Source organism: Salvelinus alpinus, chromosome 10 (assembly GCF_045679555.1).
Source record: "Salvelinus alpinus chromosome 10, SLU_Salpinus.1, whole genome shotgun sequence".
Lineage (NCBI taxonomy): Eukaryota > Metazoa > Chordata > Actinopteri > Salmoniformes > Salmonidae > Salvelinus > Salvelinus alpinus.
In genome coordinates, this window is record NC_092095.1 from 12,068,070 (window position 1) to 12,094,924 (window position 26,855).

General features: G+C 46.5%; 1 protein-coding gene across 2 annotated transcripts in view; it reads right to left on the reverse strand.

The window, feature by feature from the left end:
- LOC139531506 (rho guanine nucleotide exchange factor 4-like) overlaps positions 1 to 25,905 on the reverse strand; it is a 90,765-nt gene extending 64,860 nt beyond the window's left edge. Inside the window, exons 1-3 of one of the 2 annotated variants that reach the window (XM_071328002.1) lie at positions 23,331 to 25,905; positions 12,591 to 12,863; positions 11,880 to 12,009 (exon numbers count right to left, since the gene is read on the reverse strand). In XM_071328002.1, the coding sequence (XP_071184103.1) occupies positions 11,880 to 12,009; positions 12,591 to 12,863; positions 23,331 to 24,833 (1,906 nt within the window). In that variant the 5' untranslated portion in view covers positions 24,834 to 25,905. The remainder of the gene's footprint in view (positions 1 to 11,879; positions 12,010 to 12,590; positions 12,864 to 23,330) is intronic. The other variant, XM_071328004.1, reaches the window with a different exon arrangement.
- Positions 25,906 to 26,855: the final 950 nt, after the last annotated feature.

A 26,855-nucleotide genomic window follows, 5' to 3' on the forward strand; every position in this document is an offset into this window, starting at 1 on the left:
GCCCTCTCCCATCCTCTGCTGTTTCTAAAGCATTGCTGTTGTTATTTGGTGTGTGTGTGTGTGTGTGTGTGTGTGTGTGTGTGTGTGTGTGTGTGTGTGTGTGTGTGTGTGTGTGTGTGTGTGTGTGTGTGTGTGTGTGTGTGTGTGTGTGTGTGTGAGTGCACATGCGTGTGTGTATTGTCAATAGAAAGTCAGGCTGTTGAAACCTGGCAGTCATGGCTAAAGCTCCCAATGCATTTGAACCTGTCAGGGAGGAGAGGATCATCGGCTTAAACAGTTACAAGCATTCCTACTAATGCCTTGGGAAAGAGAGAGAGAGAGATGGAATGAGAGAGGAAGGGAGGGAGGGGGGTAGAGAGGGAATGAGGGATGGAGGGAAAGAGGGAGAGAGGTAGAGAGGGAAAGAGGGAGAGAGGTAGAGAGGTAGAGAGGTAGAGAGGGATGGAGGGAGGGAGAGAGGGATGGAGGGAGGGAGAGAGGGATGGAGGGAGGGAGAGAGGGATGGAGGGAGGGAGAGAGGGATGGAGGGAGGGAGAGAGGGATGGAGGGAGGGAGAGAGGGATGGAGGGAGGGAGAGAGGGATGGAGGGAGGAGGGAGAGAGGGAGAGAGGGATGGAAGGATAGAAGGAAAGAGGGAATGAGGGATGGAAGGAAAGAGGGAGAGAGGTAGAGAGGGATGGAGGGAGAGAGGGAGAGAGGCAAGGAGGGAGGTAGAGAGGAAGATTGAGAAAGAGGGGAAATTAAATAGAGAGAGGGGGAGGGGCTTACCTGATCCACTGCTCTATATTACTGTAAACATTATAAACTCCATGTACTCCTACTGAGATATACTCTATCTGTACAATCCAACAGCTCTGACATGACTTTGCAAAGATGTACACAAAACATGTAACCAGAAGAAGAGTGTTATTTCAGTCTATGCTCTCTAGGCCCTAAATACACTACAGCAGTGGCAGATGGTGTCATTTAAGATGAGGGAGGACCTTTAAAAATATAAATATGAGCATGTCCTTATTTCTATTACAGCATATTGGATGACTGTCATTCATATTCCATTCACCCAGTTCAATGTAACATCGATAGGTTTAGGCTACTACATGATACTCTAATTTTCCCCTGTACCCATCATGAGGTTGCTACAACCTAGCGTATGAATGAAAGTTTACAACGTAGGTGCACACAGGTCGAGAGAAAAATTTGAGGTGACAGACAAAGTTCACGTTCAATACCAGCTCTTGCACACTCATGCCTGCATCTAGGTGATCTAGGGTGTAATCATTAGTCCAACAGTTGCAAACGAGAGTTTCTATTGGACAAATTCAGGTATGTTTATCCCCGTTTCATTCCGTTTGCTTCCGTTAAGAAACTTTTTTTTTTCAACAGAATCCACGGAATGAATGTACCACTGATCACTCGTAAACACAGTTCACTTTCATAGCAGCCACGTCGTATTCCTTCTCGCATTTATGCGCTCTCCTCTCACCTTTTCCCTTCGCTTGTTAAGATATTTAAGATAAATTATTAAATAATTCTACCCAGAAACTTGACCATCAGGATTAGAGGTTATGTAGCATGTACATGGGAAGAGAGGCAGGGAGGGGAGAGACCTTGGGCTGGTAGTAGATTGTATAACAGGTGGCGGACAATGTATGAGAAGAAGACTTGTGAACTATGTTGCCATTGTATCTAAGAGGAGGAGGGACGTTTATGACGAAATGTGAGGTATATAAACCAATGTACCGGAAATGATAAACAGAGCCCTCTCGAGAATAAAGCTATTGATTAATTTGGAGACTGGTCTTTGTCTATTTTATGCAAATAAGAACCCTACAAATTCTTAGAAACAGACAGAGTGTTTGCTTTGTTATAATTGAATTGGTTAACGAACACATAGGAATAAAATTCCTCTATCACTTGTGGACTTCAATGCACAACACATCAGCTGTATGTGACCGGGCTAAAAAAAAACTTTCCAAACCAAACCATATCATAACCGCTACACACTGCCTACAATGTAAAGTAACATCATAGCCAACACAGCTAATATAACTAATGCATTAGTAAACCCGCTACAATCATGCAGTAACATTACAATGTACAGTCAGTAAGCAGTTTAGCACTTACACCAGTGGGCCCAGGTGGCAATAAATTAGTAAAAACAAAAAACTTACCTTGACTTGGAAGAGTTCCAGTGTTGTGTTGGATAGTCATAGCCAGCTAGCTAACATAGTATCCCTCTGTTTGAGCAGGATGTTTGAGTAGGCTAACCTAGCTAGCTGCATTTGCTAGCTAAGTAATTTAAACTGAAAGGGGGAAAAAAAGAAAATCTCTCTTTCTTGCTTCTCCTTCATTTTGACTATTGTCTTTCTCTCTCTGAGTCAACTACTCACCGCATTTTATACACTGCAGTGCTAGCTAGCTGTAGCTTATGCTTTCAGTACTAGATAATTCTCTGATCCTTTGATTGGGTGGACAACATGTCAGTTCTTGCTGCAAGAGCTCTGATAGGTTGGTAGATGTCCTCTGGAAGTTGTCATAATTACTGTCTAAGTCGATGGAAGGGGGTGAGAACCATGAGCCTCCTAGATTTTGTATTGAAGTCAATGTGCCCAGATGAGGACGGAAACTATCTGTCCTCCGGCTACACCACGGTGCTACCCTACAGAGTGCTGTTGAGGCTACTGTAGACCTTCATTGCAAAACAGTGTGTTTTAATAAATTATTTGGTGACATGAATATATTTAGCATACTTTTATCTAAATAAGATAACTTAAATGTTTTACTTTAAAAAACAAAAAACGAAATTCACTGAGGAGGATGGTCCTCCCCTTCCTCCTCTGAGGAGCCTTCACTGTACTACAGTCATGTCTGCTTATCCATATCCCATATTAATAACCTATATTCATATCCTATATTCATATCCCATACCCAAGTTAGATCAACACATGAAGATATATCGCTGTCTGGCTGGCTACAATACATGTACAAAATAATTCAAACTTAAATAAATGTTTTGTTTTCACTCATGAGGGAGAAGGTTCCAGATTTCTCCATAAAGGACATATTCACTCAGAGCACAGGGAACGAGACGAGGGAGAAGATTACAGATTTCTCCGTAAAGGTCATATTCACTCAGAACACAGGGAAGTAGACATGAGGGAGAAGGTTCCGGATTTCACCGTAAAGGTCATATTCACTCAGAACACAGGGAAGTAGACATGAGGGAGAAAGTTCCGGATTTCTCCGTAAAGGTCATATTCACTCAGAACACAGGGAAGTAGACATGAGGGAGAAGGTTCCAGACATTTCCACTACACCAGGGATATTCAACTTGGGATCCGCAGAGGTACTGCAGGGGGTTCCCGGATAAAAAAAAACTAAAATGTGAATATCGCTAGCAACAACATTTTAAAACCTCTTAAGCTGATAGTCACCAAAATCGGGCACTAGAATTACTTTAAAAAAAATATGTATATGTTTACATTATAAGTCAGAAGAGAGCCAGCCAGACCTTCCTAGGACCATGTAAAGGTCCTCTGTCGAATAAACGTGTATTTGCCTCCCTCTGGTGGTCGGCTGCATCATTACATCCATTTATATCACCAAACCGAAACAGTGCAAAACGGCTGTCAGCTCAAATGGTTTTAATTAAATGTTGAATTGCAGTAGAAACAGTAGTATATTCTTCCTAACGATGTCAACTTTATTTCTGAACTTCTAATATTGAGCAACTTACACTCCTTGGAGCTAATTACATTCACTTGAGTATCTGTATTAAAAAAGCACCCATGAGTATATAATCATTTGGGGTTTATGTCTATCCTGTTTCACACAAGTGTGTAATGGAAATATGTGTCCTGCTTATCTCAACTTTCCCTGAGACACTTGCAGAGAGTGGGGTCACGGCCAGGGTCACCATTATACAGCGCCTCTGAATCAATTAGGATTAAGGGCCTTTCTCAAGGGCACAGCGACAGATTTTTCACCTTGTCGGGTCCGGAATTCGAAATAGCAACCTTTCAGTTGTGGCATGTGACGTCGGCTGCTTTTTTGGACTTGGACATACATTTTTGCCAACACATTACTAACCTTTGTTGAACTAGCTAAACAGCTGTTATTAGCGAACGTGTTTGGAGTAGGGCAACAATCGTATAAATAATCGCCATAATCGTCTTAATACATTAATTTAAGAAGAAGGCAGATTCAACTTTAATTTCAACCACATATAGTTTACACTATCATTTTTTCATGAAGTGGGTAAAGTTAGTAATCATTTTACGAGCAGAATGGTACGGTTGGGAGGAGAAACTTAATTTCTAAAAGTTCTAAAACGGTCAAAACCATTTGTTTTTGAGAGAGGTGTGTTGTATTCATTATGTATGTCCTTTTCGAAGAAGCATTATGATGCATTACAAGTTCAAAACATTTTTCAACAGAAATTACAATTATGACAATAACTGTGGCCATGTGCATGACAATTAATCGTTACCTAAAATTCCATAATCGACACAGCCCTAGTTGTGGTGTTACATTTCTAGCGAATAGGCTATGTTATATAATGTGGGTAGGTCAAAATAATGAAAAATGATCAAATCTATACATTTTGAAATGTTGGTTACTTATCCTTGCCATTATCATTCACCTGATGATAAGACAAGAACTGTGGGAAAGAGAGAGATGGAGAGAGAAAAGAGAGAGAAAAGAGAGCGAGAGAAAAGGGAGAGAGAGAGAGAAAAGAGAGAGAGAGAGAGAGAAAAGAGAGAGAGAGAAACCCTACACACACTGATAGACAAACATGTCCACCAAAATAACACCAACATTTACGCTTTAACAACTTCCAAAAAGCATTTGATTCTATTTGGCATACAGGACTGTTCTACAAAGTTATTGAAAGCGGTGTAGGGGGTAATACATATGACATCATTCATTCAATGTATACTGGCAATACGTGCAGCATCAAAATTGGCAAGAAAATAACAGAATTCTTTAACCAGGGGCGGGGCCTTCGCCAGGGTTGCAATCTGAGCCCTGCACTCTTCAATATTTACATCAACGAATTGGCCACTATTCTAGAGAAATCCTCAGCCCCTGGTGTTAGCCTCCACAATTCAGAGGTTAAATGCCTACTCTTGGCAGATGACCTGTGCCTGCTGTCACCCACAGCACATGACCTACAGCAGAGCCTGGACCTGCTAGAGCAGTACTGCCAGACCTGGGCACTGGCAGTAAACCCCAAAAAGACTAAAATAAGGATTTTCCAGAGAAGATCCAGATCTCAGGGAATTAGACCAAAGTTCTCAATTGGTACAACATATATATAGAGCACTGCACACACTACAATTACTTAGGTTTAAATATATAGAGTACTGCACACTACAATTACTTAGGTTTAAAAATAAGCTGAACTGGACACCTAAATGAGGCAGATAATGAACTGCGAGAGAAAGCAGACAGGGCATTCTACGCCATTAAAAAACAAATTGAAAATTAGGCTAAAACTAATTTAAATGTGTCATTGAACCAATTGCACTTTATGGCAGTGAGGTGTGGGGTCCACTTGCAAAACAAGATTTCACCCAATTTGACAAACACCCTATTGAAACACTGCATACAGCGTTCTATAAGATTATCTTACATGTCCAGAGTAAAACTACAAAAAATGCATGCAGGGCAGAATTAGGCCAATATCTACTAATAATAAAAACTCAAACAAGAGCAATTATGTTGAGGAAGCATCTAAAATAGTGATCCTCTCACATATAATTACCAAGCCCTTCAATGCCAAGAGCTGAGCAAAGAAAAGAGTCCCCTCATCCAGCTTGTCCTGAGTTCACAAATCTGTTCTACTAACACACTGAAGCCTCAGGACCAGAACATCCAATCAATCAGAATAAACCAAATTACAACACAGTCAAAAAAACACATTACTTATTGGGAAACACAAGAACAAAGCAAAATGCAGTGCTATCTGGCCCTAAATCGACAGTACACCGTGGCTAACTATTTGAGCATGGTTACTGACCAAAACCTTAGAAAAGCATTGACAAAGTACAGGTTCAGTGAGAACCTGCAGTCTCTGTCTCATAGGACACAGAGACATGGTGGTTCTGCTGTCTCATAGGACACAGAGAGACATGGTGGTTCTGCTGTCTCATAGGACACAGAGAGACATGGTGGTTCTGCTGTCTCATAGGACACAGAGAGACATGGTGGTTCTGCTGTCTCATAGGACACAGAGAGACATGGTGGTTCTGCTGTCTCATAGGACACAGAGAGACATGGTGGTTCTGCTGTCTCATAGGACACAGAGAGACATGGTGGTTCTGCTGTCTCATAGGACACAGAGAGACATGGTGGTTCTGCTGTCTCATAGGACACAGAGAGACATGGTGGTTCTGCTGTCTCATAGGACACAGAGAGACATGGTGGTTCTGCTGTCTCATAGGACACAGAGAGACATGGTGGTTCTGCTGTCTCATAGGACACAGAGAGACATGGTGGTTCTGCTGTCTCATAGGACACAGGGAGACATGGTGGTTCTGCTGTCTCATAGGACACAGAGAGACATGGTGGTTCTGCTGTCTCATAGGACACAGAGAGACATGGTGGTTCTGCTGTCTCATAGGACACAGAGAGACATGGTGGTTCTGCTGTCTCATAGGACACAGAGAGACATGGTGGTTCTGCTGTCTCATAGGACACAGAGAGACATGGTGGTTCTGCTGTCTCATAGGACACAGAGAGACATGGTGGTTCTGCTGTCTCATAGGACACAGAGAGACATGGTGGTTCTGCTGTCTCATAGGACACAGAGAGACATGGTGGTTCTGCTGTCTCATAGGACACAGAGAGACATGGTGGTTCTGCTGTCTCATAGGACACAGGGAGACATGGTGGTTCTGCTGTCTCATAGGACACAGAGAGACATGGTGGTTCTGCTGTCTCATAGGACACAGAGAGACATGGTGGTTCTGCTGTCTCATAGGACACAGAGAGACATGGTGGTTCTGCTGTCTCATAGGACACAGAGAGACATGGTGGTTCTGCTGTCTCATAGGACACAGAGAGACATGGTGGTTCTGCTGTCTCATAGGACACAGGGAGACATGGTGGTTCTGCTGTCTCATAGGACACAGGGAGACATGGTGGTTCTGCTGTCTCATAGGACACAGAGAGACATGGTGGTTCTGCTGTCTCATAGGACACAGAGAGACATGGTGGTTCTGCTGTCTCATAGGACACAGAGAGACATGGTGGTTCTGCTGTCTCATAGGACACAGAGAGACATGGTGGTTCTGCTGTCTCATAGGACACAGGGAGACATGGTGGTTCTGCTGTCTCATAGGACACAGGGAGACATGGTGGTTCTGCTGTCTCATAGGACACAGAGACATGGTGGTTCTGCTGTCTCATAGGACACAGAGAGACATGGTGGTTCTGCTGTCTCATAGGACACAGAGAGACATGGTGGTTCTGCTGTCTCATAGGACACAGAGAGACATGGTGGTTCTGCTGTCTCATAGGACACAGAGAGACATGGTGGTTCTGCTGTCTCATAGGACACAGAGACATGGTGGTTCTACTGTCTCATAGGACACAGGGAGACATGGTGGTTCTGCTGTCTCATAGGACACAGAGAGACATGGTGGTTCTGCTGTCTCATAGGACACAGAGAGACATGGTGGTTCTGCTGTCTCATAGGACACAGAGAGACATGGTGGTTCTGCTGTCTCATAGGACACAGAGAGACATGGTGGTTCTGCTGTCTCATAGGACACAGAGAGACATGGTGGTTCTGCTGTCTCATAGGACACAGAGACATGGTGGTTCTACTGTCTCATAGGACACAGAGAGACATGGTGGTTCTGCTGTACCACCTGGTAAAGGAAAGGCTGTTGGTCCTGATGAAGATACACACACATTTGACTTGATTTTGGATACACACACACACACAGTAACAATAAGGTGGGTTAGAAGTGAGAAGACCAGGCAGACAGAGCCACTGAGCTGTGACATTGGAGCCTTCAGACACACGGCCAGTAAAGTTTAGATTGGAGGGAAGTGCTCTCTCTCTCACGCACACACCACACACACACACACACAGATATACTGGATGGACCTAAAGACTGCAGACCGACTGATACGTAGGCTTAAGTTACATATTTTTTGTATGTATAAACCAATAACTAACCATCTGTAACCTACTTATAAACCCTTTGGTGTGTAACCGATATTTAGTGTCAGTTTGAAAACATCCTTTCATGGGCTATGATGAATACAGATGAGTATGGTGTTGGAAGGTGGCTTAGCTCACTGCATGGTGTATACCACAGAAATACAACTACCACATCATCAACCTACTGACTTCAATAGGGATGCCCATTCTAGTCATTCTATTTCTATGGTGCACAGCCCTTTAGCCAGTCAGCTAAAGAGGTTGACACTACACTTGTCTTTTGATTGGCCTTTCAATTCAATTAACTAAAATGAATCAAATTACACGGAAGGCATCTGGTGCAATAACACTGACCTCACTTTGAGTGGCATGCAATCTGCTGCCTCTGTGTGTGTGTGTGTGTGTGTGTGTGTGTGTGTGTGTGTGTGTGTGTGTGTGTGTGTGTGTGTGTGTGTGTGTGTGTGTGTGTGCGCCCACCCAATGACATCAGAATGAACAGGGTCATTTCATCACAACCTAATGTCCACCCACTCAGCAGTATGATAGGTTACCCTGGAGACCCTCTCACAGTCAAGAGCAATAGAAAAAGGAGTCGAGCACCTATCGCTCGCTTTTATCAAAATGGTCCTGAAAGAAAGCCAAAACTGTAGATAATGAATAAATGATATTTTCCTAAACAATTCTCTCCTACCATATTCCATCTCCTACAGGCTTCTCAGACGAAGAGCAGAGTCAGACAGACAATCTGACACACACACACACACACACACACACACACACACACACACACACACACACACACACACACACACACACACACACACACACACACACACACACACACACACACAACAAACACAACAAACACCCTCCAGGAGAACTCTGTGTTCTCCCACTAAAGTGACGGCTGGATTTTGAACAGGACTACTAAATAAATAAAAAAATCCACAAAATTCAAAAGACGATCCATCTGGAGATACCAGCATATCTTCCAGAGACTAAAGGTCATTGACCTGGATTTAAAACGGATGATGTCACTGGCTCTCCTCCACTGTCTGTTAATGTGAACAGCACAATGCCTTTCCAAGCTCCAATAAACTGTGGGACCACTGATGTGCAGAGGATGTGAATCCCCCTGCTGGTGACAGGCAGTACTACAACAACACTATTGTCCATGCTAAAACAGTAATAATTGTAATTGGCTCAGAGTAGTGTTACACCTAGCTTCAGAATAAAGTCGTTGTTTCACAACAGATGTTGCTGCAGTGCGTGGCATGATGCCCGCAGGCTAATCCAGGATTTGGTGAGGACATGATTTTAAACACGGAACTAAATGATAAATACAGTAAGTCCCTCAAAAATTACATCCAGGGAATGGAGTTGGAGTCTGAGACAGGGGTTGGGGGCCAGGGGTTGGGGGCCAGGGGTGGGGGACCAGGGTGGGGGCCGGGGTGGGGGACAGGGTGGGGGCCAGGGGTGGGGGACCAGGGTGGGGGCCGGGGTGGGGGACAAGGGTGGGGGCCAGGGGTGGGGGACCAGGGTGGGGGCCGGGGTGGGGGACAGGGGTGGGGGACAGGGGACCTATAATCTAGTAAATAGATAGTCATCATGAAGAAAGACATTGTAGAGTATTGGAACCAACCTTGGCATAGCGAGAGAGGAGGAGGCGGTAGGAGCTACTCTCAGAGTTAGGAGGAGGAGGAGGTAGGAGCTACTCTCAGGGTTAGGAGGAGGAGGAGGTAGGAGATACTCTCAGAGTTAGGAGGAGGAGGAGGGAGGAGCTACTCTCAGGGTTAGGAGGAGGAGGAGGAGGAGCTACTCTCAGGGTTAGGAGGAGGAGGAGGGAGGAGATACTCTCAGGGTTAGGAGGAGGAGGAGGGAGGAGCTACTCTCAGGGTTAGGAGGAGGTAGGAGGGAGGAGCTACTCTCAGGGTTAGGAGGAGGAGGAGGTAGGAGCTACTCTCAGGGTTAGGAGGAGGAGGAGGTAGGAGATACTCTCAGGGTTAGGAGGAGGAGGAGGGAGGAGCTACTCTCAGGGTTAGGAGGAGGAGGAGGAGGAGCTACTCTCAGGGTTAGGAGGAGGAGGAGGGAGGAGATACTCTCAGGGTTAGGAGGAGGAGGAGGTAGGAGCTACTCTCAGGGTTAGGAGGAGGTAGGAGGGAGGAGATACTCTCAGGGTTAGGAGGAGGGAGGAGGTTGGAGATACTCTCAGGGTTAGGAGGAGGAGGAGGAGGAGCTACTCTCAGGGTTAGGAGGAGGAGGAGGTAGGAGCTACTCTCAGGGTTAGGAGGAGGAGGAGGAGGAGCTACTCAGAGTTAGGAGGAGGGAGGAGGTTGGAGATACTCTCAGGGTTAGGAGGAGGAGGAGGAGGAGCTACTCTCAGGGTTAGGAGGAGGAGGAGGAGGAGCTACTCAGAGTTAGGAGGAGGGAGGAGGTTGGAGATACTCTCAGGGTTAGGAGGAGGAGGAGGGAGGAGCTACTCTCAGGGTTAGGAGGAGGAGGAGGTAGGAGATACTCTCAGGGTTAGGAGGAGGAGGAGGTAGGAGCTACTCTCAGAGTTAGGAGGAGGAGGAGGTAGGAGATACTCTCAGGGTTAGGAGGAGGAGGAGGGAGGAGATACTCTCAGGGTTAGGAGGAGGAGGAGGGAGGAGCTACTCTCAGGGTTAGGAGGAGGAGGAGGGAGGAGATACTCTCAGGGTTAGGAGGAGGAGGAGGGAGGAGCTACTCTCAGGGTTAGGAAGAGGAGCTACTCTCAGAGTTAGGAGGAGGAGGAGGTAGGAGCTACTCTCAGGGTTAGGAGGAGGAGGTAGGAGCTACTCTCAGGGTTAGGAGGAGGAGGGAGGAGCTACTCTCAGGGTTAGGAGGAGGAGGAGGTTGGAGATACTCTCAGGGTTAGGAGGAGGAGGAGGTAGGAGCTACTCTCAGGGTTAGGAGGAGGAGGAGGTAGGAGCTACTCTCAGGGTTAGGAGGAGGAGGAGGAGGAGCTACTCTCAGGGTTAGGAGGAGGAGGAGGGAGGAGATACTCTCAGGGTTAGGAGGAGGTAGGAGCTACTCTCAGGGTTAGGAGGAGGAGGAGGAGGAGCTACTCTCAGGGTTAGGAGGAGGTAGGAGGGAGGAAATACTCTCAGGGTTAGGAGGAGGAGGAGGTAGGAGCTACTCTCAGGGTTAGGAGGAGGAGGAGCTACTCTCAGGGTTAGGAGGAGGAGGTAGGAGCTACTCTCAGGGTTAGGAGGAGGAGGGAGGAGCTACTCTCAGGGTTAGGAGGAGGAGGAGGAAGGAGCTACTCTCAGGGTTAGGAGGAGGGAGGAGGGAGGAGCTACTCTCAGGGTTAGGAGGAGGGAGGAGCTACTCTCAGGGTTAAGAGGAGTTGGAGGGAGGAGATACTCTCAGAGTTAGGAGGAGGAGGAGGGAGGAGCTACTCTCAGGGTTAGGAGGAGGAGGAGGTAGGAGCTACTCTCAGGGTTAGGAGGAGGAGGAGGTAGGAGCTACTCTCAGGGTTAGGAGGAGGAGGAGGTAGGAGATACTCTCAGAGTTAGGAGGAGGAGGAGGGAGGAGCTACTCTCAGGGTTAGGAGGAGGAGGAGGTAGGAGCTACTCTCAGGGTTAGGAGGAGGAGAAGGTAGGAGCTACTGTCAGGGTTAGGAGGAGGAGAAGGTAGGAGCTACTCTCAGGGTTAGGAGGAGGAGAAGGTAGGAGCTACTCACAGGGGTAGGAGATGCGTCGTCGCCAGCCCAGACAGTCCAGACCGATGGGGGTGCTCTGGGAGAAGCAGTGGGTCTTTAGGAGCATCCCAGAGAATGCCTCCATGGTCGACAGGGACACTGGAGCATGCGACTGTGGGGAAGAGGCAAAATCAAAGCTGGGGATCCAACAAGGCCTACATACCTAGAAGTCTATAGTTAGTATAATGCTCACTTTAAATGTTAAGACCCTGCCTTTTCTTAGTATAAATCCTGAATATACGTGTACTATATCATGTGATAGCGCAACAGAAAGAATGTTTTTGTTCCTGAACAGATTGAGCTGAAGGTGCATGCAGGTTAACAGTAGGAGCTGAGAGAGAGACTGGTACGGAAACAGGAGCGAGCGAGAAAGATATCCAAAAAAGATGAAATGGAAGGGGGGGGGGGGATTAACAAAGGAAAGATGTCAAGACTCGGTCGAAGACAGCTGACGAAGGATAGAAGAGACGGAGGAGGGAACCATCCTCATGACAGTACGTAGATGGAGGAGGAGGGAACCATTCTCGAGACAGTACGTAGATGAAGAGGAGAAGGAAGAGGAGGAGGGAACCATCCTCGAGACAGTACGTAGATGAAGAGGAGGAAGGAGGAGGAAGAGGAGGAGGAGAGAGACAAAATCCATCTCCCTAGGCTGTAAGTTGTTTTGCACGGGTAAGCATGGAGGAGTCTTACTTTGTCGAGCTCTTCAGGACAGTGTGTGTTGAGTTGTCCCAGGCTTCCCCTCATCACTCGGGCCAGCTTCCGCTTCCGTCTCGTTTCCTCTTCGATCCACAGGTCATCTGAGCAGCAGCGGTGGCGTCTCGGATCCCTGTCCGGCCTGTGGCCTAGTGGTGGTCTGAGGGCTAAGGCAGTAGTGTCCGGTCCAGAGCCAGGACTCTTCAGCTCTGCTAGCCTCTTCCCTCCTCCCCCTGCCTGGCTGCTGGGTCTACATCCATCCTGACTGGTCTTTGGGTGAATAGTCAACTGGTTAAATGAGACTGTCAATGTCACTTTCACTACAAACGTTCACTACAAACTATAGTGCACATGGGGGACAAGGGTGGGGAGTTGATCACTATGATGGAACAGTTGTTATGGAGTGTTGATCACTATGATGGAACAGTTGATCACTATGATGGAACAGTTGTTACGGAGTGTTGATCACTATGATGGAACAGGTGTTATGGAGTGTTGATCACTATGATGGAACAGTTGTTATGGAGTGTTGATCACTATGATGGAACAGTTGTTATGGAGTGTTGATCACTATGATGGAACAGTTGTTATGGAGTGTTGATCACTATGATGGAACAGTTGTTATGGAGTGTTGATCACTATGATGGAACAGTTGTTATGGAGTGTTGATCACTATGATGGAACAGTTGATCACTATGATGGAACAGTTGTTATGGAGTGTTGATCACTATGATGGAACAGTTGATCACTATGATGGAACAGTTGTTATGGAGTGTTGATCACTATGATGGAACAGTTGATCACTATGATGGAACAGTTGTTACGGAGTGTTGATCACTATGATGGAACAGGTGTTATGGAGTGTTGATCACTATGATGGAACAGGTGTTATGGAGTGTTGATCACTATGCTGGAACAGTTGTTATGGAGTGTTGATCACTATGATGGAACAGTTGTTATGGAGTGTTGATCACTATGATGGAACAGGTGTTATGGAGTGTTGATCACTATGCTGGAACAGGTGTTATGGAGTGTTGATCACTATGATGGAACAGGTGTTATGGAGTGTTGATCACTATGATGGAACAGTTGTTATGGAGTGTTGATCACTATGATGGAACAGGTGTTATGGAGTGTTGATCACTATGATGGAACAGTTGTTATGGAGTGTTGATCACTATGATGGAACAGGTGAATGAAATTGTCTTGATTGGTGTAACTGATGCACGTGACAGGTAAGGTAGTTCCCACTGACTATTTCCTGTGCTCATAAACACTGAGCTATCTCACATGACTTTATACTGATTTAGTTTAGCCTCTATGTCGCGGCCTGCTTGGTCATGGTTAGACGGGATGGTTTAGTTTAGCCTCTGTGTCCCGGCCTGCTTGGTCATGGTTAGACGGGATGGTTTAGTTTAGCCTCTATGTCCCGGCCTGCTTGGTCATGGTTAGACGGGATGGTTTAGTTTAGCCTCTATGTCGCGGCCTGCTTGGTCATGGTTAGACGGGATGGTTTAGTTTAGCCTCTATGTCCCTGCCTGCTTGGTCATGGTTAGACGGGATGGTTTAGTTTAGCCTCTATGTCCCGGCCTGCTTGGTCATGGTTAGACGGGATGGTTTAGTTTAGCCTCTATGTCCCGGCCTGCTTGGTCATGGTTAGAAGGGATGGTTTAGTTTAGCCTCTATGTCCCGGCCTGCTTGGTCATGGTTAGAAGGGATGCAGCTAATGTCAAAGTGAAGTCAAAAATTAAATGTTTGAATAATGTTTGCCTTTTTGCTAACCCTTTTCCTAACCTTAACCTAATTATTCTAACCTCATACTATTCTTCATATTTTGACATGAGAATGAGAGAATATTTAGCCGTTTTAAAGATAATATTTTAGAGTGTTTATATTTGTCCTGCTACACACAACAGTATAATGGAAATGTTTTTCACATCACAACTTCCCCTGAAACACTCACAGGGAGTGGGTCACCACTGTACAGAACCCCTGGAACCCCCACAGGGAGTGGGTCACCACTGTACAGAACCCCTGGAACCCCCACGGGGAGTGGGTCACCACTGTACAGAACCCCTTCCCCTGAAACCCCCACAGGGAGTGGGTCACCACTGTACAGAACCCCTGGAACCCCCACAGGGAGTGGGTCACCACTGTACAGAACCCCTGGAACCCTCACAGGGAGTGGGTCACCACTGTACAGAACCCCTTCCCCTGAAACCCCCACAGGGAGTGGGTCACCACTGTACAGAACCCCTGGAACACTCACAGGGAGTGGGTCACCACTGTACAGAACCCCTATGACACTCACAGGGAGTGGGTCACCACTGTACAGAACCCCTGGAACACTCACAGGGAGTGGGTCACCACTGTACAGAACCCCTGAAACACTCACAGGGAGTGGGTCACCACTGTACAGAACCCCTGAAACACTCACAGGGAGTGGGTCACCACTGTACAGAACCCCTGGAACACTCACAGGGAGTGGGTCACCACTGTACAGAACCCCTGGAACACTCACAGGGAGTGGGTCACCACTGTACAGAACCCCTGAAACACTCACAGGGAGTGGGTCACCACTGTACAGAACCCCTGAAACACTCACAGGGAGTGGGTCACCACTGTACAGAACCCCTGGAACACTCACAGGGAGTGGGTCACCACTGTACAGAACCCCTGGAACACTCACAGGGAGTGGGTCACCACTGTACAGAACCCCTTCCCCTGGAACCCCCACAGGGAGTGGGTCACCACTGTACAGAACCCCTTCCCCTGGAACCCCCACAGGGAGTGGGTCACCACTGTACAGAACCCCTGAAGCAGTTAAGTGCATTGCTCAAACACACAGTGACAGATTTCCCCCCCCACCTTGTTGGCTACGGTATTCGAACCAGCAACCTTTCGGTTACTTGCCCACCACCCTAACGTCAAGGCTACCTGCTACCCTAAAACCCCCCCCATGACATCAAACAGCCAATTTTTCTCTCTGCCCCATGGCAAAATGTGTAGAATTGAAGGAAACTAGCTTTAAAACAGGAACATTTTCTCCCAGCCTCATGACAAAATGTGTAGAATAACATTATACCATTTTTCCCCCTCTCTCTGCCCCATGTCAAAATGTGTTGAAATACAGCAAGATAGCAGTTTGGTGGAGCCCCCTGGAGGTAGGAGGCCCGGGGCCCCAAATGCAGTAGTCCGGCCCTGGCTGCTTCCCCTCTAGACAAAACATGCCTGGATCCCTGTTGGGTGCTTCCTGCAAACTCCACTAGGTGGGGGGCTTGAACACACAGTCCCCCTCCCAGCTACCTGCTGTGTACGGCTGGGCTGGCTGGGCTGTTTCAGGGCTGGCAGGCGGGACGGGACGGGAGACGACTAATTCACAGAATGGAAATGTACCATGCCACGCCAGTGACAGCAGAGCACAGTGGAGGAAAGTAAGAGATCACTATTGGTTCCTCCTACTTCTTCATCTCTCTTTCAGAAGAGGAGAGAACAGAGGGAGGAAAGGAGATGAAGGGCTTATTCTGCATTTAATCTTAAACAAGCACGCACACGCGCACACACACACACTCCTGACTGTAGAAAGAGATGAGGTGCCTGAAGCTGTTATTTAAATTCAGCCCGAGGCTGATGTAAAAGCGTTGCTTCCATTCTTCTCCTCTCCCCAACCTGGGCTTAAACCAGAGACCCTCTGAGCACATCGACAATTGCCTCCATACGAAGCATTGTTACCTATCGTTTCACACAAGCTGGAGCCCAAGGGAAACAGCTAGTTTAAGGTCTCAGAGCAAGTGATGTCACCTATTGAAATGTCACTAGCACGCACCGCTAACTAGCTAGCCATTTCACACCAGTAACACTGAGGCGAAACAGGGCCAGTGAAAGACAGTCAACACTTTATCCCATAGTGCACCCTGCCTGGCCTTCCCTCATCCTCTTGATGGAGCAGGGGTTAACATGGCTACTGTATCATGATGTTAAACTGACAGTCAGGACAATCTATCATAATGTTAAACTGACAGTCAGGTCATTCTATCATGATGTTAAACTGACAGTCAGGACATTCTATCATAATGTTAAACTGACAGTCAGGTCATTCTATCATGATGTTAAACTGACAGTCAAGACATTCTATCATAATGTTAAACTGACAGTCAGGACATTCTATCATAATGTTAAACTGACAGTCAGGACATTCCATCATGATGTTAAACTGACAGTCAAGACATTCCATCATGATGTTAAACTGACAGTCAAGACATTCCATCATGATGTTAAACTGACAGTCAAGACATTCTATCATAATGTTAAACTGACAGTCAAGACATTCTATCATGATGTTAAACTGACAGTCAAGACATTCTATCATGATGTTAAACTGACAGTCAAGACATTCTATCATGATGTTAAACTGACAGTCAAGACATTCTATCATGATGTTAAACTGACAGTCAGGACATTCTATCATGATGTTAAACTGACAGTCAGGACATTCTATCATGATGTTAAACTGACAGTCAAGACATTCTATCATGATGTTAAACTGACAGACAAGACATTCTATCATGATGTTAAACTGACAGTCAAGACATTCTATCATAATGTTAAACTGACAGTCAGGACATTCTATCATAATGTTAAACTGACAGTCAGGACATTCTATCATGATGTTAAACTGACAGACAAGACATTCTATCATGATGTTAAACTGACAGTCAAGACATTCTATCATAATGTTAAACTGACAGTCAGGACATTCTATCATAATGTTAAACTGACAGTCAGGACATTCTATCATAATGTTAAACTGACAGTCAGGTCATCACCCTCATAGATATCATCCTGACCAACTTCCCTCTAAATACACCTCTGCTATCTTCAACCAAGATCTCTGCCTCATTGCCTGCGTCCATAATGGGTCCGCGGTCAAACGACCACCCCTAATCACTGTTAAGCGCGCCCTAAAACACTTCAGCGAGCAGGTCTTTCTAATCGACCTGGCCCTGGTATTATGGAAGGATATTGACCTCATTCCGTCAGTAGAGGATGCCTGGTTGTTCTTTAAAAGTGCTTTCCTCACCATCTTAAATAAGCATGCCCCATTCAAAAAACTAAGAACAGATATAGCCCTTGGTTCACTCCAGACCTGACTGCCTTTGACCAGCACAAAAACATCTTGTGGCGTACTGCATTAGCATCGAATATCCTCCGTGATATGCAACTTTTCAGGGAAGTTAAGAACCAAAATACTCAGTCAGTTAGGAAAGCAAAGGCTAGCTTTTTCAAATCGAAGTTTGCATCCTGTAGCACTAATTCCAAAAAGTTTTGGGACACTGTGAAGTCCATGGAGAATAAGATCACCTCCTCCCAGCTGCCCATGCACTAAGGATAGGAAACACTGTCACCACCGATAAATCTACGATATCAAGAATTTCAATAAGCATTTTTCTACGGCTGGCCATGTTTTCCACCTGGCTACCCCAACCCCGGCCAACAGCTCTGCACCCCCTGCAGCAACTTGCCCAAGCCCCCCCCCCCCCCCCCCCGCTTCTCCTTCACCCAAATCCAGATAGCTGATGTTCTGAAAGAGCTGCAAAATCTGGATCCCTACAAATCAGCTGGGCTAGACAATCTGGACCCTCTCTCTTTCTAAAATGATCTGCCGAAATTGTTGCAACCCCTATTACTGGCCTGTTCAACCTCACTATCGTATCGTCTGAGATCCCTAAATATTGGACAGCTGCCGGGTCACTGCCGGGTCTAGACACTCTCGACCCAAATTGTTATAGACCTATATCCATCCTGCCCTGCCTTTCCAAAGTCTTCGAAAGCCAAGTTAACAAACAGATAACCGACCATTTCGAATCCCATCGTACCTTCTCCACTATGCAATCTGGTTTCCGAGCTGGTCATGGGTGCACCTCAGCCACGCTCAAGGTCCTAAACGATATCATAAACGCCATTGATAAAGGCGAGCCGTCTTCATCGACCTGGCCAAGGCTTTCGACTCTGTCAATCACAGCATTCTTATCGGCAGACTCAATAGCCTTGGTTTCTCAAATGACTGCCTCGCCTGGTTCACCAACTACTTCTCAGATAGAGTTCAGTGTGTCAAATCGGAGGGCCTGTTGTCCGAACTCTTGCAGTCTCTATGGGGGTACCATAGGGTTCAATTCTCGGGCCGACTCTTTTCTCTGTATATATCAATGATGTCGCTCTTGCTGCTGGTGATTCTCTGATCCACCTCTAAGCAGACGACACCATTCTGTATACATCTGGCCCTTCTTTGGACACAAATACCTAGGTGTCTGGTTAGACTGTAAACTCTCCTTCCAGACTCACATTAAGCATCTCCAAACCAAAATTAAATCTAAAACCGGCTTCCTATTTCGCAACAAAGCCTCCTTCACTCATGCTGCCAAACATACCCTCGTAAAACTGACTATCCTACCGATCCTTGACTTTGGCGATGTCATTTACAAAATAGCCTCCAACACTCTACTCAGCAAATTGGATGTAGTCTATCACAGTGCCATCCGTTTTGTCACCAAAGCCCCATATACTACCTACCACTGCGACCTGTATGCTCTCGTTGGCTGGCCCTCGCTACATATTCGTCGCAAACCCACTGGCTCCAGGTCATCTATAAGTCTTTACTAGGTAAAGCCCCGCCTTATCTCAGCTCACTGGTCACCATAGCAACACTTCCTTTGGCCGCCTTTCCTTCCAGTTCTCTGCTGCCATTGACTGGAACGAATTGCAAAAATCACTGAAGCTGGAGGCTTATTTCTCCTTCACTAACTTTAAGCATCAGCTGTCAGAGCAGCTTACCGATCACTGTACCTGTACACAGCCCATCTGTAAATAGCACACCCAACTACCTCCTCCCCATGTTTTTTCTTTCTTTTTTTTTCTCCTTTGCACCCTAGTATCTATACTTGCACATCATCTTCTGCACATCTATCAATCCAGTGTTAATTCGAAATTGTAATTATTTCGCCACTATGTCTTATTTATTGCCTTATCTCCCTAATCCTCCTACATTTGCACACACTGTACATATATTTTTCTATTGTGTTACTGACTGTACGTTTTTTTTATCCCACGTGTAACTCTGTGTTGTTGTTTTTGTCGCACTGCTTTGCTTTATCTCGGCCAGGTCGCAGTTGTAAATGAGAACTTGTTCTCAACTGGCCTACCTGGTAAATAAAGGTGATGTTAAAAATTATGTTAAACTGACAGTCAGGTCATTCTATCATGATGGGGACAAAACGTTGGAAGAGCAGATGACAGAGGAGACTTTTCTTTTAAACAACATATTCCTGTCAATCAAAAATGTTCCCTGAGGGAGTTTGATAGTGTTGTAAGGATGTCTAGCTGTAAAGAGAATAAATAATTTATTTTTCTTTAATAGATTACATGTTTTGGGCTGTTTAACTAGTATAATGTCTGCATTCTTCATTATTATATCAGTTATTATCGTTATAATCCGTTATTTCAGTTATATCAGTTATTATCTGTTATATTAGTTACATTGGTTATTTTTTATTTATTTATTTATTCTCCCCAATTTCGTGGTATCCAATTGGTAGTAGTTACAGTCTTGTCTCATCGCTGCAACTCCCGTACGGACTCGGGAGAGACGAAGGTCGAGAGCCATGCATCCTCTGAAACACAACCCAACCTAGCCGCACTGCTGCTTGACACAACGCACATGCCAGCCGCACCAATGTGTCGGAGGAAACACCGTACACCTGGCGACCTGGTCAGCGTGCACTGTGCCCGGCCCGACACCGGAGTCGCTAGTGCGCGATGAGACAAGGATATCCCTGCCGGCCAAACCCTCCCTAACCCGGACAACGCTAGGCCAATTGTGCGTCGCCCCAGGGACCTCCCGGTCGCGGCCGGCTGCGACAGAGCCTGGGCTCGAACCCAGAATCTCCGGTGGCACAGCTAGCACTGTGATGCAGTGCCTTAGACCACTGCGCCACCCGGGAGGCCCTTATATCGGTTATTATCAGTTATATCAATCAAATGTACTTATAAAGCCCTTCTTACATCAGCTGATGTCACAAAGTCTGCCCCTGATGCCTTGAGATGGATGAAATCATACCTTGAAGGCAGAACTCAGTGTGTCAGAGTGAGCAATGAGCTGTCGCCTACTCTTAGCTATGATGTGGGCGTGCCCCAAGGGTCAATACTGGGGCCCCTCCTGTTCAGCCTGTACATGAATGATCTGCCTTCTGTCTGTACTGGGTCTGAAGTTCAAATGTATACAGATGATACAGTGATATATGTGCATGCAAAGCGCAAACAACAAGCTGCACAAGAACTCACTACTGTAATGGTCCAGGTTACAAAGTGGCTCAGTAACTCGTGTTTGCATCTCAATGTGAAAAAAACTGTTTGCATGTTCTTCACAAAGAGGGCAACATATGCTTCTGAGCCAGATGTCTATGTGGCAGGGGAGAAGCTCCAGGTGGTATCTGATTTTAAGTACCTTGGCATCATACCTGATTCCAACTTCTCTTTTAAAAACCATGTGAAAAAGGTAGTTCGAATAACCAAATTCAACCTAGCTAATTTCCGATTTATACGAAATTGTTTGACTAGAGGTAGCAAAACTATACTTCAAATCTATGATACTCCCCCACTTAACATACTGCTTGACTAGTTGGGCCCAAGCTTGCTGTACAACATTAAAACCTATTCAAGTCTGTCTACAAACAGGCTCTCAAAGTGCTTGATAGGAAGCCCAATAGCCATCATCACTGTTACATCCTCAGAAAGCATGAGCTCCTGAGTTGAGAAAATCTTGTGCAATACACCGACGCATGTCTATTATTCAAGATCCTAAATGGCCTGGCTCCCCCTCCACTCAGTATTTTTGTTAAACCCAAACATATGGCAGCAGATCCACAAGGTCTGCCATGAGAGGTGACTGTATAGTTCCCTTAAGGATAAGCACCTTTAGTAAATCCGCTTTCTCTCGGAGAGCTTCCCATGTCTGGAATACACTGCCATCAGACACACATAACTGCACCACATATCACACTTTCACAAAATGCATGAAGACATGGCTAAAGGTCAATCAGATTTGTGATCATAATCCCTAGCTGTGTATTGCCGCTTTCCATGTTGTCTGTTGTCTGTAGCTTGTGAGGTGTGGAAACACTTTGTTGCTTTTATGGATTTTGTCTTGCTGCTTTTTGTTCTATGTTGCTGTCTGTATGCTATGTCTTGCTTGTTCTATGTTGCTCTGTCTGTATGCTACGTCTTGCTTGTCCTATGTTGCTCTGTCTGTATGCTACGTCTTGCTTGTTCTATGTTGCTCTGTCTGTATGCTACGTCTTGCTTGTTCTATGTTGCTCTGTCTGTATGCTATGTCTTGCTTGTCCTATGTTGCTCTGTCTGTATGCTACGTCTTGCTTTTTCTATGTTGCTCTGTCTGTATGCTACGTCTTGCTTGTCCTATGTTGCTCTGCGTGTGCTCACTGCTCAATGATTGTCTGTATTGTAATTGTTTTTAATAACCTGCCCAGGGACTGCGGTTGAAAATTAGCCGACTGGCTAAAACCGGCACTTTTACTGAAACGTTGATTAATGTGCACTGTCCCTGTAAAAATAAAATAAACACAAAGTGCTGTACAGAAACCCAGCCTAAAACCCCAAACAGCAAGCAATGCAGGTGTAGAAGCACAGTGGCTAGGAAAAACTCCCTAGAAAGGCAGGAACCTAGGAAGAAACCTAGAGAGGAACCGGGCTATGAGGGGTGGCCAGTCCTCTTCTGGCTGTGCCGGGTGGAGATTATAACAGAACATGGCCAAGATGTTCAAATGTTCATAGATGACCAGCAGGGTCAAATAATAATAATCACAGTGGTTGTAGAGGGTGCAACAGGTCAGCACCTCAGGAGTAAATGTCAGTTGGCTTTTCATAGCCGATCATTCAATTCAGAGTATCTCTACCAGTTATTTCAGTTAATATCAGTTAAATTAGTTATTATCAGTTATATTAGTTATTTCAGTTGCATCAGTTATTTCAGTAATATCAGTTAATATTGGTTATTATCGGTTATACCAGTTATTTTCAGTTATCAGTTATCAGTAGTTATTATGCGTTATTTCAGTTATTTTCAGTTATTATCGGTGATCAGTTATTTCAGTCGTATGAGTTATTATCGGTTATATCAGTTTTAAGTTATTTCCGTTATTTCAGTTAATATCAGTTATTTCGGCAGTATCAATAATATCAGTTATCGGTTATAACTGAAATAACTGATAACTAATAAAACTGATAATAACCGATATAACTGAAATAACTGATATAACTGACATATCAGTTATTAGCAGGTATATCAGTTATTATTGGCTAATATAGGTTATTCCCGTTATTTCCGTTATTTCTGGCTGTATCGTTATACCCGTTATTAGCAGTTATATTAGTTATTTCAGTTATGTGGGTTATTAGTTATTTCAGTTATCAGTTATTATCAGTTATATCAGTTATCAGTTTTAACAGTTATTTCAGTTGTTCTAAGTTATTATTGGTTATTTCAGTTATTTCAATATTTTCTGTTATTTTTTAGTTATGATCAGTTATTGTCAGTTATTTCAGTTACACACAAAGCCATCCCTGCCTGCCATGGAGAATCAACTTAACAAAACACATGCAATCCGTCAGACAAATGATAACAATGAGGCATTATAGCTTTGTTATCATATAGCTGTGCCTTACCTCAAACTGTTTGAAGAACATAGGTGTAAGCAGACTGTCCACTTCGCTGTCCTCCAATGGACTGAGGGAGGAGGAGTCTAACGGCCCCGCTCGGGGCTTCAGGGTCTTGGGCTTCTCTGGCGGGTCAGACAGGCCCTCAACACTGGCTGACTGGCCCATGAGGAGCAGGGACAGGACTGAGGCCCGGGCAGAGGCAGTGGGGGGGTAGCAGATAGCCCTGTGCTGGGCAGCCGGTCTGGGGATGTGGGGCTTGGGGCTCATGGGTCTCACTGGGGTGTCTGGTGTAGCTACCATGCTACACGCTGTGCTCTCATAGCCTCCCCCTGGGGACCAGGACAGCTGATTGGCTAATGCAGCCAGGGGGCTGGATTCATTTGCGGGCGGAGCCTCAGAGTCTTGCGAGTACGGCGGTCCTGAGTCTGAGAAGTTGATTGACAGGTCGTTGGGCGTGACTTTCCCTTTCCTCCTTTCGCCATCCAACTTGCAGCCCTGTGGGGTGTCGGCCCCGGCCCTGCTTGGACTGTCCTGCAGACCCCTCTTGGTGAGGGGGTCGGTGAGATTCAGAGCTCTGAGAGAGGAGGGGGACCCAGGGACACTGAGCACTGAGCCTGAGGCGGAGCGGGATGCGTAGTCACTGTGGATCTGTCTGGGCGTCCTCAAACCCCCACCGTCCTCTCCCTCGACCCCATCCCTGACCGGGACAGACAGGGTCCTCCTCACCAGCTCAGCCTCTTTGGCCCTCAGCCTCCTCCAGGACTGTTTGACTCGCCCCACCTTCCCTTCACTCCCTGTCTCAACGCTCCCCTGCTCCTCCTCGTTCTCCTTATCCATGGAGCGAGACTCAAACAGGCTGGACAGGGACTTTTGGGCCTGGGCGAAGCGCATGCGAAGGTTGGGGCTGTCTGAGCTCTTGCTCCTCTTGTAGCCGTGCAGGCCCTCGGGGGCCCCAGTCTGGTTGTGTCTGAGACCTCCGGGCTGGGAGGTCAGAGGGGTGTCTGGGCTGCTGGACCCCTCCTTGAAGAGCAGGTGGACGTGGTTGGTGCGAGGCGTGGAGGGGAAGAAGCTGTAGTCCTCCTCCTCTGTCTCGTAGCAACCCACCGGACCGGAGGAGAAGGCCTGCTGGACCGTCAAAAAGACACTGTCGTCGTCTGAGGTGTCTTCCCCCTGTCCCCTATGTCCTCCCCCCAGCTCCCTTCCCAGGTCGGGTGAGTCCCGGGGTGAGCTGTCCACCTTGGCGTTCTTCAGACTGTTCTTCTTCCTGAAGGAAGGCATCTTGGCGAAGACAGAGAACTTGGAGCTCTTGGAGCTCCCCGCCCGGCCTCCTTTAGACTTGCTCTTCATGGGTTTGTGGAGGTTGGCGTTCCCCCCTGAGACAGGCAGGATGGACTCTTCCATCTCCTCACTGTTAGTGCTGGTGGTGTCAAAATCGTAGGACACAGAGGTGGGGGTGGGACTGGAGCATCTATCGCTGCCCGAGGTGTCCCTGTCGTGTGGTAAGGTCATGACCCTGGAGTCATCGGGGTCAAAGGTCGACAAGACCAGCTGGTGCTCTGAAGACTCGATACTGGACAAGTCCTCAGGGCGACACGACAACGGGCTGAAAGTGGGCACGTAGGATATGATGATGTCACCAGACAGAAGAACAGTGCCTCTGTCCTCCTCAGTGGGCCTTATCCTAACAATCCTTCTCCACTCCTCATCTTCCTCCTCATCTCCCGTCTCATCTTCCACTGTCGCAGAGTTGTCCGGGGAGTGGTCGGGATCAGCCTCTAGGATTGTTTCCAGGCTAGTAAGGGAGAGCAGGTTGAGACTGACGCCGGGATAGGGGTACCTCACGATCCTCACCCCACGATCCTGCTGCAGGACGGCAGGGTGAGAGCTGGTCTGGAGGTAGGATCTGTATGAGCTGTCCTCCTCAGTAAACAAACTGTCCTCTAATCCTAAAGCCTCAGGTGAGTCGCTACACTCCTGTCTGTCTCTGTCCCAGGGAGGCTTGGGGGATTGGTGGAGAATGGGCTGCTGGCCCTTCTCCTTCTCCGTACTGTCCAATAGCAGGCTTCTGGTCTCCAGGTAGGAAGATAAGGGTTCAGAGAGGCCTGTTGGACTGTTTGCAGCACAATTAGCCTCCCTACAGTCTGTAGTGTCTGTATGGTTAGAGATGTCTCCCCTACAGTCTGTAGTGTCTGTATGGTTAGAGATGTCTCCCCTCCAGTCTGTATGGTTAGAGATGTCTCCCCTGCAGTCTGTATGGTTAGAGATGTCTCCCCTACAGTCTGTATGGTTAGAGATGTCTCCCCTACAGTCTGTATGGTTAGAGATGTATCCTCTACAGTCTGTAGTGTCTGTATGGTTAGAGATGTCTCCCCTACAATCTGTATGGTTAGAGATGTCTCCCTTCCAGTCTGTATGGTTAGAGATGTCTCCCCTACAGTCTGTAGTGTCTGTATGGTTAGAGATGTATCCCCTCCAGTCTGTAGTGTCTGTATGGTTAGAGATGTCTCCCCTCCAGTCTGTAGTGTCTGTATGGTTAGAGATGTCTCCCCTCCAGTCTGTATGGTTAGAGATGTCTCCCCTCCAGTCTGTATGGTTAGAGATGTCTCCCCTACAGTCTGTAGTGTCTGTATGGTTAGAGATGTCTCCCCTCCAGTCTGTAGTGTCTGTATGGTTAGAGATGTCTCCCCTCCAGTCTGTAGTGTCTGTATAGTTAGAGATGTCTCCCCTCCAGTCTGTATGGTTATAGATGTCTCCTCTACAGTCTGTAGTGTCTGTATGGTTAGAGATGTCTCCCCTCCAGTCTGTATGGTTAGAGATGTCTCCCCTACAGTCTGTAGTGTCTGTATGGTTAGAGATGTCTCCCCTCCAGTCTGTAGTGTCTGTATGGTTAGAGATGTCTCCCCTACAGTCTGTAGTGTCTGTATGGTTAGAGATGTCTCCCCTACAGTCTGCAGTGTCTGTATGGTTAGAGATGTCTCCCCTCCAGTCTGTAGTGTCTGTATGGTTAGAGATGTCTCCCCTCCAGTCTGTATGGTTAGAGATGTCTCCCCTACAGTCTGTATGGTTAGAGATGTCTCCCCTACAGTCTGTAGTGTCTGTATGGTTAGAGATGTCTCCCCTACAGTCTGTATGGTTAGAGATGTCTCCCCTACAGTCTGTAGTGTCTGTATGGTTAGAGATGTCTCCCCTACAGTCTGTATGGTTATAGATGTCTCCCCTACAGTCTGTATGGTTAGAGATGTCTCCTCTACAGTCTGTAGTGTCTGTATGGTTAGAGATGTCTCCCCTACAGTCTGTATGGTTAGAGATGTCTCCCCTACAGTCTGTATGGTTAGAGATGTCTCCCCTACAGTCTGTATGGTTAGAGATGTCTCCCCTACAGTCTGCATGGTTAGAGATGTCTCCCCTACAGTCTGTAGTGTCTGTATGGTTAGAGATGTCTCCCCTACAGTCTGTAGTGTCTGTATGGTTAGAGATGTCTCCCCTCCAGTCTGTAGTGTCTGTATGGTTAGAGATGTCTCTCCTATAGTC